Source organism: Spermophilus citellus (assembly GCF_964194105.1).
Source record: "Spermophilus citellus genome assembly, chromosome: 6".
In the NCBI taxonomy this organism is placed as follows: domain Eukaryota; kingdom Metazoa; phylum Chordata; class Mammalia; order Rodentia; family Sciuridae; genus Spermophilus; species Spermophilus citellus.
The window spans coordinates 6,365,069-6,381,884 of NC_138187.1; the positions used below are offsets into that span (position 1 = coordinate 6,365,069).

The 16,816-nt window shown below is 36.5% G+C and overlaps 1 protein-coding gene and 1 pseudogene across 2 annotated transcripts in view; both read right to left on the reverse strand.

Moving 5' to 3' along the window:
• Positions 1–4,144: 4,144 nt before the first annotated feature.
• The window catches only part of ZNF75A (zinc finger protein 75A), a 31,256-nt gene continuing 18,584 nt past the window's right edge, over positions 4,145–16,816 (reverse strand). The window contains exon 7 of the mRNA XM_081298569.1: positions 4,145–4,351. Coding sequence (XP_081154695.1) covers positions 4,158–4,351 — 194 coding nt within the window. The 3' untranslated portion in view covers positions 4,145–4,157. The remainder of the gene's footprint in view (positions 4,352–16,816) is intronic.
• LOC308651342 (PRELI domain containing protein 3B-like) lies at positions 11,982–13,395 on the reverse strand (annotated as a pseudogene). The gene is made up of 2 exons (XR_014024436.1): positions 12,719–13,395; positions 11,982–12,403 (listed from the first exon to the last, which is right to left on the reverse strand). The product of XR_014024436.1 is annotated as a PRELI domain containing protein 3B-like (transcript).

Here is a 16,816-nt window from a genome sequence, read left to right on the forward strand (position 1 = left end):
TTCAGTCACTGGAAGACTCTGTTCAGGGAAAACTGCTGCGAGTAAAGCAAGGGAAGAAGAAGCTACTGGTGGGTCTGCTCAGGAAAGTTCCAGTGGTTATCTGGGCTCTACGGTTATGGGCCAGTCCAACTTCTATGATTGCAGTCTTTAACTGTAACCCCCAATAACTTGTCCATCACATCCGAATGTCAAATATGAGCTGGCACAGGCATGAAGACAGAACAATGAGATTAGGGCTCTTCAGTTCAGAACAATGGTTACAACACATCAGAGGGAGCTGTTAGAAATAAATACATATGGAAATTCTCAAAATAAAAATTTCCACAGCCAAGCTTTGATATGTTCAGGAAAGGGAAAGCAGACACACTGAATTTGGAAAAGCTCCCCAGAAGTTTCTGATCAATTTCCTTTCCCTTCTTTGCTGTCCCTCTCATCTCAGGTGAAAAATCCTAATCTAGAAAGTTGAAGTTGGAGGAACAATATGATGAATCTATAAAATCATGAAAAGAATGGTAACATTGAATATAGACTCTTTCACCAAATACAGAAGATATGAATATAAGAGTTAAAAGAGGCAAATGTAGAACTTCACAAAAAGCCAAAACAAGTTTAAGTGGAACAGTTGAAGATATAAATGGGGGTTACCCCAAAAAGAGTTAAATCAGCCAACACATATCCATAATCAGTAAGGAAAACTAGAATGTGTCAGAGGAAATTCCTGACCTTTGCCATATATGACTGCTATGCCCACCTCTAAACCATGGGATAATTCTTAATGTCTCACAAATATGCTCTTGTTAACAATGGACCAATTAGTGTCTCTTTCCTTGGACAGGATATAGGCTTTCCTGAAGATCATAAACCAAGGTCCATCCTCTTCTTTTGAGTAACAAATGAATCTGAGAATAAAACAGAAGGTTTTGAGGGTCATTTGGATATGACAACTGGGAGGGAATGCTGTTTATTTTTCAGCACTGTGGTCCAAAGACAAGAGATGCTACTTAAAGCAGTGTGAGGTTGCAATTAGCTGCTTCTGGTACAGGAGGCAGGGGCCACTGGGCCATACCTCTTGGCTAAGAATCCCAGGAATTTTCCTTTTCATCAACACACAGCAAAAATAGTGGAGATCCTGATGCTAGAATCCAAAGGAGTTAAGAAAGGAAATTCCTTTCAAATGTTTGCTTTTAAGTCAGTAGTTGAGTACTTCCACAGAGTCAGGGATAATGACTGACAGAGGGTGTTCCAACCTCCCTCTGGCCCCCCCCTAAAGGAAGAGAGGATTGCTTATTCTTTTCATCCAGGACCTAAGAGAGCCATGGATTAAGTAACCAGCCTTATAATCAACTCATCTTTCTGTTCCGAAGTTCTTGCTGATGCCTGTCTTACTAATTGCTGCTGGTTGAGGTGCCCAGCCCTTTGAATCCCTTTAGAGGAAAGAAAGACAGGCACTGCTGCCCGTCCTCCCCGCGTTGCTCATTCTGCATGGCTTGCGCTCCCTGGTTGTCCAGCAGTGCCACAGTTCCTGTCAGTCCCTGCTTTGTGTCTTCCAAGCAGTTTTTAGCTAAGGAATAAACATGCCAAAATGGGAACAGAAAGACCATTTCTAGGGTGGAGAAGCTGTTCCATGAGCTCTAGAGGAAGCACCAGACCAACTGGACTCCTGGCCTGAGCTGGACAAATCCCCAAGCAAACACAATGATAACCACAAGCTTGTGTTCATCAACTCCACGGACATTTGGGGCCTTTTCTTTCCCTTGAAATTTCCTGGTTCTCTCTAATCATCTGGGAGTTTTCAGTTAACCCAGAAGCATTGACATTTTAGAAAGAGTTCAGAAAGGGTGATACTGAACTTTCCACCCTGCATGGGCATGCAGTTTGGGCTTGGAAGCCCAAGGTGGAGGATTTTTAGGAATCACTCACCTGGTGCACAGATGGCTCTAACATTTACCTGTCTGTAAGTTTACTTGGGAAGTTTGGGATGTTCCTTCCAGTTAATATTTTCACTGTTCTGATATGATTTTAAACACCTGAGCTTGCTGGAAACAAACAAACAAACAAAATAAATAAATAAATAAATAAACAAGCAAACAAACAAATAATTAAAATTAGAAAGCAGGAGAAGCTGTTACAACTTTGTGAGATTTTGACTTGATGACATAGTGGTAAATTCTTTCTGCTTAGGAATCGACCTGCCTGTAGGCACTGAACTCTGCTTAAGATTTTCTGCATGAGGATTCTGTTCCTAGGGCAGGGTTGTGCATACAAAAAGGGTTTTTTTCGATGGTTAGTTTGGGTTTTGTTTTATTTTGATACTGGATACTGAACCCAGGGACATATCACATGCTACAGCCCCAGTCCTTTTTTTAAATATATTTTTTTGAGAAAGAGAGTTTTTTAATATTTATTTTTTAGTTTTTGGTGGACACAACATCTTTGTTTTATTTTTATGTGGTGCTGAGGATCGAATCCAGTGCCCCACGCATGCCAGGCGAGCACATTACCACTTAAGCCACATCCCCAGCCCAGCCCCAGTCCTTTTTACTTTTCATTTAAAGACAGGGTCTTGCTAAGTTGCTGAGGCTGGCCTCAGACTTGTGATCTCTTGCCTTAGCCTCCCAAGTACTGGGATTACAGGTATGCACCACTGTGCTAGGCAGGTTGGGGTTTTAAAGTCAGATTAAGAAATACACATTTTGTCTGGGGGCTGTGGCTGTGACTCAGTGGTAGCACACTGGCCTGGCATGTGTGAGGCACTGGGTTTGATTCTCAGCACTGCATGTAAATAAGTAAAATAATGGTCTACCAACAACTAAAAATATATTAAACAACAACAACAACAACAACAGAAATGCCCATCTTGTCTCCTGGATTCTCTTACAAATGACTTTTGTTAAGGGGTTCTTAAGATATTATAAAACTTCTTTCACCTGTTGGATTTTTTTTCTTCCAATTTTGCCTCCTTGCTGATGAAGAAGGTCATGAGTCTATCAGAGCTTGCAGCTCTAATATCACACGGCCCTGCCTTGCTCCTAAAGGAAGAACACAAAGCAGAATATTTGAAAGACCTTTAACACTCTCCCTTTTGCTCCCCTTTCCTTGTATTCACTCTCCCTTTGCCTCTCCCTTATGCTCTCTGTTCTTCAATAATGAAATCTAGGAAGTGTTTATGGCACTGTACCTTTGGCTTCAGGATTCCCGAGTTGTTCCTCTGCCCAATGCTCGGTATATGGAGAAGGCAAGTGTGGGACTTGGAGCAGGTATTGTAGGCATTGTCCTCCTGTGCCGAGCAGCTACTGTCGTTGGTCCTGACCCTCTGAGCAGCCTGGGTCTGCTGCCCAGATGCCTGGCTCTCAGCAGGGCCCAAGGGGGGATTTCAGCCCTCTCACCCCTACCATGCAATTAGCACAAAAGGCCCTAGTGGCCAGGACACAGGAAAATGGTGTCCCTGAAGAACACACTTCGTCTTCTACTTGGACTCCCTCCCTGAACACAGAGCACTAATTGAACTAGAAGTAAGAATAGTTGCATTCATTAAATACTCACTGTGTATATATTTTATTCTTTTCACCTGTTTACATGCTAGCTAACTTAGTTCTTAAAACATTTTTTACAGCAGAGGGGTCAGGTCTATTATCCCCCATGCACAGGAGTGGACCAAGAATGAAGTGACCATGTGACTTGACTGGTGTTAGACAGGTGTGGCCCAGAGGTGGCTCTTCGCACCAGGTAGAAGCCAGCTATCCTGTGCAAAGGGAGAGACTGTTTTGACTCTTCATCTATAATATATCTCTTTGAATTTTAGCTCTTTTTGTGGGGTGAGGGCAGAGAAAGGAAGCCCCCTATCTTGGTCCTAACAAAACCATAAATAGGGACATGAAACTTAGATACTATCATTACAGTGCTGTATGAAAAGCAAATTTACAACCACTTCTAAACAGATACATAGGAGGAAGCTGGCGAACTGGTAGGGCATTAGATGTTACAGAAAATGAGTAATCCCCTAAATGGCTGACTTAGAAACCTCATTCATTGGAGAAATAGATACTTACCTGAGGATGTAGCTTAGTGGTAGACTCTAGATGTGGGAGGCCCTAGGTTCAATCCCCAGTGCTGAACAAACAAAAACTGGACCCAAAGAATACACAGTGTGCCAGGTGCTAGAGAGAGGGCATAGGCATTGGCAAGACTGGCCTGATACCTGCCCAGTGGGGCTCTCCTTCCAGTGGGCAGACTCCAAACATTCTCTCATGATGGTGAGCACCACCTGGTAGCTTGTGCTGCATGCCAGACACTGTACTCAGCAGTTCAAAAACATGATCACAATCACCATGCCAGATAAACATTATTCTTCCTGTTGTACGAGAGAGGAAATAAGGTTGAAAGCCATTAACTAACTTGACCAAAGGCAAAAGGCTAGTAAATTCAGAGCCTCTAATAGTGGGTCTATTTGACTTCAAATCCATCCTGAGGAGAGACTGGAGAATCTCAATGTCCAGCCGCTGGGAAATTCAGCAAGTCATGGCACCTCTATGAATTCTTGCACACGTCGTTATCATTGGTTCCTGCAAGACTTCTCTTATTTAAATATTTTGTTAATTTTTTTACTCTATTCCCAATCTCATTGACATTCTTCTCCACACTCCCATAGGTACCTACTCTAATGTGTTTAATATACCAGTGTTTGGATATATATGTATCCTTATAAAATACAAAATACTGCTTTGTGCATGCAAGTTTTAAAATTTACCTCAATGTACTGTGCCATAGTTCTTTCTGTTTCTTCCCTTTTAATGCCCTTTTTATAACTTTTCACTTTGTTTTAAGATATCTATGTTGTTATGTATGTATTTGGTGTTTATAAAGGTAAATACGTACCTATTATAATTTTTCTATTCCATTAGGGGAAAACATAGATCTTGTCTTTAATTTCTAGCTACGTCAAACAATGCTGTAACAAAATTCATCTGAATTTGATCTGAAGATTATAACAGAAGAATATCCTAGGCATATGGTGAAGAGTTAAAAGTTGCAGAACAATGTGTAATGTATAATCTCATTTTTTGAGGAATAACTATGTGCAAATACATACATTGGTTTGTGTGCAAAGAGGAGTCTGAAAAGAAACAGAACAAGCAAGTGGATAAAATATTTATGAGTCACTTGCAATTCCACATGAATGTCATGATTAGCTTTTTAATTTATGCCAGAGAAGCTACTGGTTTATTGATAGGGGTTACGTTGTATCTTAGGTCATTCTAGAGAGTACTTCCATCTTTACAATGTTAAATCTTTCAGTCCATGAATATGGGATGTCATTTTATTTATTTTGATCTTCTTCAATTTCTCTCAGCAATGTTTTATAGTTATCAGCATACAATTATTACCTTATTGAATGTATTCCCAAATCTTTTATTACTTTTTGACATTGTAATTGAAATTATTTCCTTAATTTCCACTTCATATTGTTCATTGATGTTTTTATATATTTAGTATACAACCTGCAACTTTGTTGAATTCAGTTATTAACTCTAATAGTTGAGTTTTTTTGAGTTTTGGGGGATTTTCTATGTATGTGATCATTCCCTCTATAAATAGAAAAAAGTTTTGTATCCTCCTTTTGTTTGTTTTTTATTTATTTTTATTACCTAATTGTTCTGGCTAAATTTTCAGTAAAATGTTGAATTGAAATGATAAAGGGCTTCTTCTGTTTTTGTTTTTGATCTTAGGGGAAAAGCTTTCAGTCTCTCATCAGGAAATATGGTGTTAGCTGTGGATTTTTGTGTTCTTTTTTTTTTTTTTTTAAGAGAGAGTGAGAGAGGAGAGAGAGAATTTTTAATATTTATTTTTTAGTTCTCGGCGGACACAACATCTTTGTTGGTATGTGGTGCTGAGGATCAAACCCGGGCCGCACGCATACCAGGCAAGCGCGATACCGCTTGAGCCACATCCCCAGCCCCGGTTTTTGTGTTCTTTACAATGTTAAGATTTCTTCCTACTTTGTTTATTGAGTATTTTTTTAATCATGAAAAGGTGTTGAATTGTGTCAAAAGGTTTTTATACATACATCAAGTTGATCATATGGTTTGGTTCCTTTGTTCAATTAATATGCCCTATTGTATGGATTGATTTTCATATACTGAACCACTATTTCATTGCTGGGGTACATTCTACTTGTCATGATGCACAATCATTTAATAAACTGCTGGATTAAGTTTGCTAGTGTTTTTTTGAGGATTTTTGCATCTATATTAAAGGGGATATTGGCCTGTAGTTTTGTTTTCTTGGGTTGTCTTTGTCTTTGTTGTCAGAGTAATGCTGGCCTCCTAGATTGAGTTATAAAGGGTTTCTGCCTTCTTCAATTTTTTTAAAGATTTGTAGAAGGTTTGGTGTTAATTATTTTTTAAATGTTTTGTAGAATTCACCAGTAAAGCCATTGGGTCTTAGATTTTCTTTATTGGAAGGTTTTTTTACTCTTTTTTTCCTTGTGACATATATATCCAGATTTTCTATTTCTTTCTATTTCTTCATTTTGATACTTTTTTTCTAAGAATTTTTCCATTTCATTTACTTACCAATTTATTTTTATTTTTTTGAAAGAAATCTGGTGTACATTCATTTCATTTGCTTACCAGTTTATTAATGTACAATTGTTTATAGTACTCTCTCATTATTTTTTTTTGGTAGGGGGGCCACTAGGCATTGGACCTAGGGGCACTTTACCACTGAGCTGTACCCACAGCCATTTATATTTTTTATTTTGAGAAAGGTTCTCATCAAGTTGCTTAGGGCCTGGCTAATTGCTGAGGTTGGATTCTAACTTGCATGCTTCAGCCTCCTGGTCACCTCAGCCTCCTGAGTTGCTGGGATTACAGGTGTGCACCACTGCATTTACCTTTTTTTAAAAAAAAAATATTAGTTATAAATGGACACAATACATTTATTTTATTTATGTGGTGCTGAGGGTTGAAACCAGTGTTCCACACATACAAGACAAGTACTTACCACTGAGCCACAACCCCAGCCCATGACTTTTTTTTTGAGACTAGGTATTGTTGGTCTCTAACTCCTGGGCTCAAGGAATCTTTCTGTTTCAGCCTCCCAAGTAGCTGGGACTACAGGTGCATGTTACTTTCCCTGGTCCTTATAGTTCCTTTTATTTCTATAACATTTACAGATATTAAATTTCCTCTGAGCACTGCTGTTGATGCATCACATAAAATATGGGATATTGTGGTTTTCTTTTGATTCACGTATTTTTGTCCTTTTATTTCGTCTTTTACCCAGTGGTCATTTAAAAGTGTAACTATCTGGCTTTCCTTCTTTTATTTATTTCTAATTTCATTCCACAGTGCTCACTTTGGCAGCACATATACTAAAACTGGAACGATACAGAGAAGATTAGCATGGCCCCTGCGCAAGGATGACACGCAAATTTGTGAAGCGTTCCATATTTTTGTGATAGTAGAATGAAACAGACATTGTTACTTTATGTAAATATGTGACTGTATGACCAATGTGATTCTATAATATGTATAATCAGAAAAATGAGAAATTATATCCAATCTATGTATGATATATCAAAATATATAAGTGCATTCTACTGTTTTATATATAACTAATTAAAACAAATAAAATTTTTTAAAAAATAAAAATAATAATAATAATTTCATTCCACTGTGGTCACAGTACAATTTACTAAAATTCACTGAGTCTTGTTTTGTGGCTTAATAATATATAGCCTATCCTTAAAAAAATGTGTATTTTCCTGTTGTTAGGTGGAATGTTCTGTGTCTTTTAGGACTAGTTGGATTTTAGTGTTGTTCAAAAACTCTGTGTCCTTGTTAGTCTTCTGTCTGGATGTTCTGTTACTGAAAATGAAGTATTGAAGTTTCCAACTATTGTAGAATTATTTCTCCCTTTGATACTGTCAGTTTTTCTCCTAAAGCTCAAGAAATAATACTAAGAATTAACAAATGGATGATATCAAATTAAAAGTTTCTGAACAGCAAAGGAAATGATAATGTGAAGACAGAGCCTACAGAAGGAGAAAATCTTTGATAACCACTCTTCCAACAAAAGGGATTAATATCCAGAATATATGAAGAACTCAAAATCTTAATACCAAATAAAGAATAACCCAATTAGTAAATGGGAAAATGCATTAAACAGATACTTCTCAAAAGAAGAAATACATATGGCCAAAAATATACAAAAAAAATGTTCAAAGATAAACATTATTACCCCATATACATATATGACTACACTAACCACCATATGACCAGCTATACTATTCCTCAGTATTTATCCTAAAGAATTAAAGTGTTACTCTGCACCATGTACAAAGGAATGAGAAGTTGTGTTCCATTTGTATATAACATGTCAAAATGCATTCTATTGTCAGGTATGACTGATTAGAACAAATTTAAAAAATAAAAAATGTTCAAAATCTTTACCAATTAGGGAAATATAAATCAAAACTACACTGAGATTTCATCTCATTCTAGTTAGAATGGCAACCATCAAGAATACAAAGAATAGGGGCTGAGGCTATAGCTCAGTGGTAAAGTGCTTACCTCTTATGTGTGAGGCACTGGGTTCAATCCTCAGCACCACATAAAATAAATAAAGATACTGGGTGTTCATCTACAACTAAATAAACATTAAAAAAGAATAATAAATGCTGGAAAGGACATGGAGGAAAAGGAACATTTTTACGATCCTTACACCCTTTTTGGTAAAGTGTACATTCATAATTTTATCCATTTTAAATTAAAATTTTATTGAGGTAATTATATATTCACATGCAGTTATAAGAAATAATACAGAGATTCCATATGTCCTTCACCTGATATCCCAAACTAGAGCCACAGTTTACTATCATAACCAGGTAATTGTTATATAATTCACCAATCTTATTCATATTTTCCCAGTTTTACTTGCACTTGTGTGTGCATGTGTTTAGTTCTCTGAAATTTTGTTGCATGTGTAAGTTTATGTATCCAACACTACAACAAGATAGAGAACAATTCCATCAACATAAGGATCCCTCAGGTTGCTGTTTTGGAACCATTTCCACCCACTTCCTACTCCCATAACACTGATAATCACTAATTTCTTTGCCATTTGTAAAGTTTTGTCACTCCAAAAATCAATATTAAGTAGAGCCATATAGTATGTATCCTTTCGGGATTGGTGTTTGTCACTCAACATTATTCACTGGAAATTCATCCAACTTGTTGCATGAATCAATAGTTCATTCCTTTTTATTGGTCAGTATTATTCCATAGTATGAAAATACCAATTTGTCTAAATATTCACCTACTGAAGGACATCTGGGGTGTTTCTAAGTTTTGAATATTGTGAATGTAGTTGCTATGAACATTTGTGTTCAGGATTGTGTGTGAATACAAATTTTTATGTCTCTGTGATAAATGCCCAAAGTACAATTACTGGGCTGCATGATAAGAGGAAAAAAACATGATTAGAAGCTTAAAACTTTCATCCTTACCACATACCACTGGGAAGGGAGAGGAGCTGAAGACTGAGTAATAAGTGATCATGCCTATTTTATAAAACCTCCATATTCATTTAAAGCATGAGGTTGTTGAACTTGTCTGTTTGCTCAGAGTATGTCACATCCCCAACTCCACAGGGATGGGAGCTCTTACACTCAGGAACCTTCCAGACCTCACCCTATGTGCCTCTTCATCTTGCTATTCATCTGCATGCTTTGAAATGTCCTTTATAATAAACCAGTAAAGGGAAGTCAGTATTTCCTTGAGTTGTGCAAGCCATTATAGCAAATGATTGAATCAAAGGAGGTGGTGTGGGAACCTCCAACTTACAGCTGGGTGGTCAGAAGCCCAGACACTTTCTGCCTGGATTCAGGAACAAAGCATGGATGCCCACTTTCACCACCAATATTCAGTTGTAGTGAGAGTGACTAGGCAAGTGAAAGAAATAAAAGGCATCCAAGTTGGAAAGGAAGAAGAAAAGCTTCTCTATTAATATGTAACATGATCCTATATATATAAAAATTCCAAAAATCCACATATAAACCATGAGTGCCAGTAAATGAGTTTAGCAAAGTTGTGGGATACAGGAATAACACAGAACTATCAATTGTATTTCTGTAGAACAGCAATGAATAATCAAAGAATGAAATTTTAAAATTCAATTTATAATAATGTCCAAAAGAATAAAATACTTATAGAAATTTAACCAAGGAGATGAAAGATCTGTACACTGATAAAAATTAAAGGAGACACACACAAAAAAAGGAAAGATAACCCCTATAAAATTCCAATGGTATTTTGCAGAAATGAAAAAGTTGATCCTCAAATTCATATGGAATTGAAAGGTACCATGATTATCCAAAACAATCTTGGAAAAGAACAAAGCTGGAGGATTCACATTTCTAATTTCAAAACTTACTGTGAATCCATAGTAATCAAATAGTGAAATACTGACCTAAGGATAGACATAGAGACTACTGGAATAGAAATGAGCCTCCAGGAATTTACCCACATATTTATGGTCAACTAATTTTCCATAAGGGCACAAATATCATCCAATGGGGGAAAATAACCTTTTCACCAGTTAGTGATTTGACAATTGTATATTCACATGCAAAAGAATCAAGTCACACTAAACACAAAGACTAACTGAAAATGGACTCCTGACCTAAACACAAAAGATAAAACCCTGAAATACTTAACGGAAAACTGTTAAATCTTTAAGACCTTGAATTTGGCAGTTGATTCTTATATTGATTAAACTATATGAAAATTAAAAGCTTTTGTGCATCAAAATACATTATTATGCAGGTGAAAAACAAAACCTACAGAGAAGGAAACAGTAGTTGCTCCCAGGTAGGATAAGAGTTTAATATCCCAAATATATTTTTAAATAGTGCAACTCAAAAACAAAAGGACAAACAACATGATTTTGAATAGGCAGAGGAGTTGGAACAGTTTCCAAAGAAGAGAAGAGGCCAACAAGAAAAATGTTTTAGAACTAGATCGAGCTGCTGGTTGGTTACATAACATTGTGAATGTACAAATGCCACTGGATTTAAAATAGTAACTTTTGTTTTATGTGAATACCATGTCATTAAAAAGTTGCCTACAAAAATCAACTGGCACTGGGTGCAGTGGCACATGTCTGCAATCCCAGCATCCTGGGAAGCTGAAGGAGGAGGATTGCAAGTTCGAGGCCAGCATCAGCAATTTAGCAAGGTCTTGTTTCAAAATAAAAAAAAAATCGAAAGAACTGGGAATGTGGCTCAGTGACAAAGCACCCCTGGGTTCAATCCCTCATCCAAAAAAAAAAAAAAAAATCAATTGGCCATATTTATGTGGGTCTATTTCTGGACTCTTTATTTTCTTCCAGTGGTCTATGTGTCTGTTCTTTACCAATAACCCACTGTTTTGAGTAATACAGCTTTAAAGAAAGTTGTATAATTCTAAAAATCTGTGCGCGTGCGCATGTGTGTGTGTGTGTGTGTGTGTGTGTGTGTGTATCTGTTTCTGATGACTAAGCCAGGGCCTCCCACATGCTAGGCAAACATTCCACTACAGAGTCATACCCTCTGCCCTTAAAATCCATTCAAATTTTTCAAAACAGTTTAGACTATTATTCTTGATGCTTACTTTTCCACCTTGCATTAAATCTTTTTTTATACACATTTTTTTTTAGAGAGGAGAGAGAGAGAGAGAGGAGAGAGAAAGGATTTTTTAATATTTATTTTTTTGGCAGACACAACATCTTTGTTTGTATGTGGTGCTGAGGATCGAACCCCGGCCGCACGCATGCCAGGCGAGCGCTACCGCTTGAGCCACATCCCCAGCCCCCTTGCATTAAATCTATTGCTGTCTCAGGAGAACTGACATTGTATATCATGTTGAATCTTTCCAATTTCTGAACACGGTATGTGTTTTCCATTTATTTATGGTGTCTTTTTTTTTTTTAAGAGTGCGAAACTCAGGTAATGACTTTATTTTTTTAGTTAACATAACCAGCCCACGGTACAGCATGCTAAATCATAAAGTACAAGTCCAAGGAAGGTAATACCTTTACTAAGTTACAAAACTTTGGCAAATCAACACAGTACTCTATAATACAATAAAATATTATTTATGTTGGAGTCATATATTAGACTTAGTGATGATTTTTACTCCAAAAACATCATTTAAATACCAAATCAAAACACTGTGGTTTTTAGCAGAGCAAGTTATTTTATATAATTTAATGTCTTTTAAAACTACACAAATTCTTATTTTAGAGTCAGTTCCCCCATGCAGGCTGTGCTAGTCTGTATTAGCAAGGTGAGTGTGTGTGTATGAGGAGAGGCTCTGCTTGCTTGGCTCTGGGGTTGGTCCAAAGTCAGGTACAGTTCCAATGCCTGAAAAGTGTTAAAATTCTATTTTAAGGAGACTCAATGTCAATACCCATTTCTCCGGAGTACTTTAAAAAAAATTGTTAAATTTCACATAAATACCAGAACCCTAGAAATTAGTCATTTCAAGCCACAATAACCTCAGATGATCCCTTGGATTTTAAAAGTCCTGTATCTTTTTGTTTTGATCAAAAGTCACATAGCCTTACTCCAGATTATTAGAAAAAAAAATTCTACCTAAAATACAGTTGTACTTTTTAAATAACAAATAAATACACTGTCTGCTTGGAGAGACCTAGGGATTTGATATTCTATACTGACTTTATCATTTTTCTACAAATGCCGCTGCCGCCATTGGTGTCCTTATGCTTCCTCTTGCTGAAGCCGTCAACTCTTCAATCTCAGCATTTAATTTATGTATTACCCATTCCATTGCTTCTCAGCCTTTACTAGCATTAGACGATATTGTGGTCGCCATCAGTCCTTCCAGGTAACTGCTAAGGCTGACTCCCTGCACAGAGATGATGGCTTCCTGAGTCAAAATAGTCTTTTCTGGGTCTTGAGGATGTGGTTTGTAGATAAGTCTCTCATCCACTGAAACCATATTTGTAAAGGAAATATTAGTCGATTTAAGTTCCATTATTTTCTCTACAGGATCAACTACAGAATGTTCTTGCACATGTTTTGGTTCTTGCTGAACCAATAAGAGACTTCACGATGGAAGGCAGTCCCCACTCTGTGCTAAGAAGTCTGTGGCTGTGCAGCTTTCCAGAGGGATCTATATGCCTGTCCAGCACATCAACTCCAACCACACTCGGGTTCATAGGGTTTGGGTATTTCTGCATTGCAGCTGTTGTAACAGTTTCCCATGGGTGGTCGAAGACGTGCTCCGAGGTCCAGATCTTCATGGTGCCGGCGGCCTGAGTCCTGTCCGGGAGACTCTAGGGGACAATGAGGCCACACTACCCAGCCCCACCCGCTTATGGTGTCTTTTGACCAGTGTTTTATAGTTCTCATTATCAATATACTGTACATGTTAGATTTCTTTCATTTTTGAAGTTATTATAAGTGCAAGTCTGTAGAAATATAATTTTGCTTACTGACCATGTAGTCTATGTTCTTACTAAAATTACTTATTATAGAACTCTTTGTTGGTTCTTAGGATTTTCAACATTGACCATCATGTCATTTTTTAATAGGAACATCTTTAGCTTTCCCGTTCTAGTTTGGATGTTTTCATTTCTCCCTCTTGCATTATTCAATGGCTAAGAGTTCTAGTGCTATGATGAGTAGGAATAATAGGAGTAGGTTCCTTGCTTGCCTTGTTCGTGATCTCAGATGGAAGTGTCCAGTTTTTGATCATTAGTAATATTAGCTGTAGGCTCTTCATAGGTGCTCTTTTACAGGTTGAGGAATTCCATTTTATTCCTAATTTGCTGAAAGTTGTTTTTCTCAGTCTTCACTATAGTACTCTTACAGGTTTTTAAAAAAATATTTATGTTTTAGTTGTAGTTGGACACAATATGTTTATTTATTTTTATGTGGTGCTGAGGATTAAACCCAGGGCCTTGCACATGCTAGGTGAGCACTCTACCACTGAGCCACAACCCCAGCTCCTCTCTCTTACAGGTTTTTTTAAAAAATGTTTTATTTTTATTTTTAGATGACACAATACTTTTATTTTATTAATTTTTATGTGGTGCTGAGGATTGAACCAAGTGCTTCACACATGCTAGGCAATTGCTCTACTATTGAGCTACAACCCAAGCCCACTTATAGGTTTATAATTGTGTTGAGTTGGAATTGAAGAGACACCAGAGAAAAATAAACAGAACTCATAATCAATTCAGTAACATTTTCCAATTCTGATGTTCTTTCCTAAATTACCTGCTGTTAATTTTTCAGAGTTATATAATAACTGCTCTATGCATTATCTAGATTTCTTTTTAAAAATTTTTTATTATTAGTTGTTCAAAACATTACAAAGCTCTTGACATATCACATTTCATACATTTGATTCAAGCAGATTATGAACTCCCATTTTTACCCCGTATACATATTGCAGATGCATTATCTAGATTTCATAGTCAGTTCAATATAACAGCAAAGATGAAAAAAGCATTTCACTCTATTTTACCTGGAACTGTAACCCTAATATGAATAACTTTCTTTCTGCATTTCCATTCCTTGTATCTTTTATTTCTTTTCAAGTGTTGGTATACCTTCTAGAATCCCCAATGTAACTTTGTTTAAAATCTATGACAGGAGTTCTTGGCCTTGAATCATAAATTGACTAGTAGTCAATATATAATCAAGATTTCTTTGATTCATATTTTTCTGATTTCATATTTTCTCATTTTTAAATTATTTTCTGTATCCTTACGTACTATGATTTGAATCATTAATGTCCCCCAAAGACTCATGTTTTTAAAGTTTAGTCTGCAACTGATGATGCTACTGGAAGGTAGTGAAACATTAAAGAGGTGGAACCTAGTAGAAAGAAGTTAGATCACTGGGGCATGCCCTTAAAGGGGCTATTAGGACCCCAGCCCTTTCCAGTCTCTCTCTCTCTCTGTTGTCTTAATCTCATGAGATGATTAATTTTGTTCTGCCACATGTTGCCCACCATGATGTCCTACCTCACCCCAGGCCCAAAACTATAGGGACAAGTGATTATAGTCTGACCCTCTTCAACTGTGAGCCAAAATACAGCTTTTCCTTTATAAGTTTATTTTCTCAGATTTCTTGTCACAGTGATGGAAATCTTACTGATGCGCCATATATCTTATTTTAAATCTTATTAGCCTCAGATTTCTTTGATCAAATAACTTAACCATTTTCATTTATTGTAATTACTGTCTTATTAGGTCTTAAAAATCCTGCATCTATTTTTTTTCAAGTTTTTATTTACTACACTGTATTCATTCATTTATTCTTTTCCTGACTTCATTAAATGGGTCTAATTTTCTTATGGGGAATTGACTGTAATTCTTTTCATTTTTTCTTTCTGATTATTAATCACACTTCATAAAGCAAGAATGTTACTTTTTTCTCTCAATTTCTTAAGTTTATTTTTGTTTTTTTGATAATGGGGATTAAACTCAGGACACTCTACCACTGAGATATATTCCCAGCCCTTTTAAGTTATTTTGAGACAGGGTCTCAATAAATTATTAAAGCTAGCCTCGAACTTTCAATTCTTCCTCAGCCTCGATTATAAGCATGTGCCACTGCAGCTGGCTCAATTTCTTAAACTTTTCAATATCCACCCTTCCAAGGAAGAAAATCTCTTTGCATATCTTTATATCTCTTTAATCTATGCCTCTCTTCCTCATTGGTATTATATATTAAGTTATTTCTTAGTTGTTATTATATAATTGTGTGTGTGCATGTGTGTGTTATTATTTGTGGTGTTGGTCTTGCTTTCTTAGACATTAGAAAACTTTATTAATGCATATCATTACTCTTACCATATATCTTACATCATCCACCTCAATGTTTTTATTTTTGCTATACCACTTTCTCTAAAAGTTTTCATAAAGAGTATATATGTGTTAAGTTTTCTGGGGTCCTTTTGCTAGATATATTTAACCTTCACATGTGAAGGATAGTTTGATTGCATATAACAGTCTCATTTGAATATTTTTTTAACAATTTGAAATTATCTTTGTGTGTTCTGTATTGTTATTTAGAAAGAAGTCTGATGTCAGTTTTATTAATAATCTGATTTTTGTTTTGTTTTGTTGGTGTGTGTGTGTGTGTGTGGGATACTGGCAATTGAACCCAGGGGCACTCTACCACTGAGCTACATCTCCAGCCCTTTTAATTTTTTATCTTGAGAACAGGGTCTTGCTAAGTTGCTCAGGGTGGCCTTGAACTTTGCCATGCTCCTGTCTCAGCCTCCCAAGTAGCTGAGTTTACAGGCATGCATGACCTCCCCTGGCTCCTTTAAGCTTTTTTTCTACATTTTTATGGTTTTTTTTTTCCTTCCTCTCCCTTCCTAATGCCTTCTGGAGTAGCTACTCTACCTGACTGGCAGCTTAGCAACTCCTTATTTGATAGCATCTTTTCCCTAATTGGACCAATTGTTGAGCCCTTTATTTCATATTTCATATTTGCATGGGTAGATCTCTGTAAACATCATTGCATCACTGTAAAGAAAAATATCACAAATTGTTAAGTAAATAGAAGAATGGGTAAATTGGGGCATATTCAAATGGTGCCATTAATTAAAATAATGACCTGACATGTAGGTACTGACATAATTAAATCTAAAAAATAACAGACAAAAAAAAATTGCAGATCATTACATAGAGTATGCCATTTATGGAAAATTTGCAAAAGCTATGTTTAGTCTCCAAATATAATGACTATTCTTTGAAGATGAATGCACATATACATACACATATGTGGTAGAAG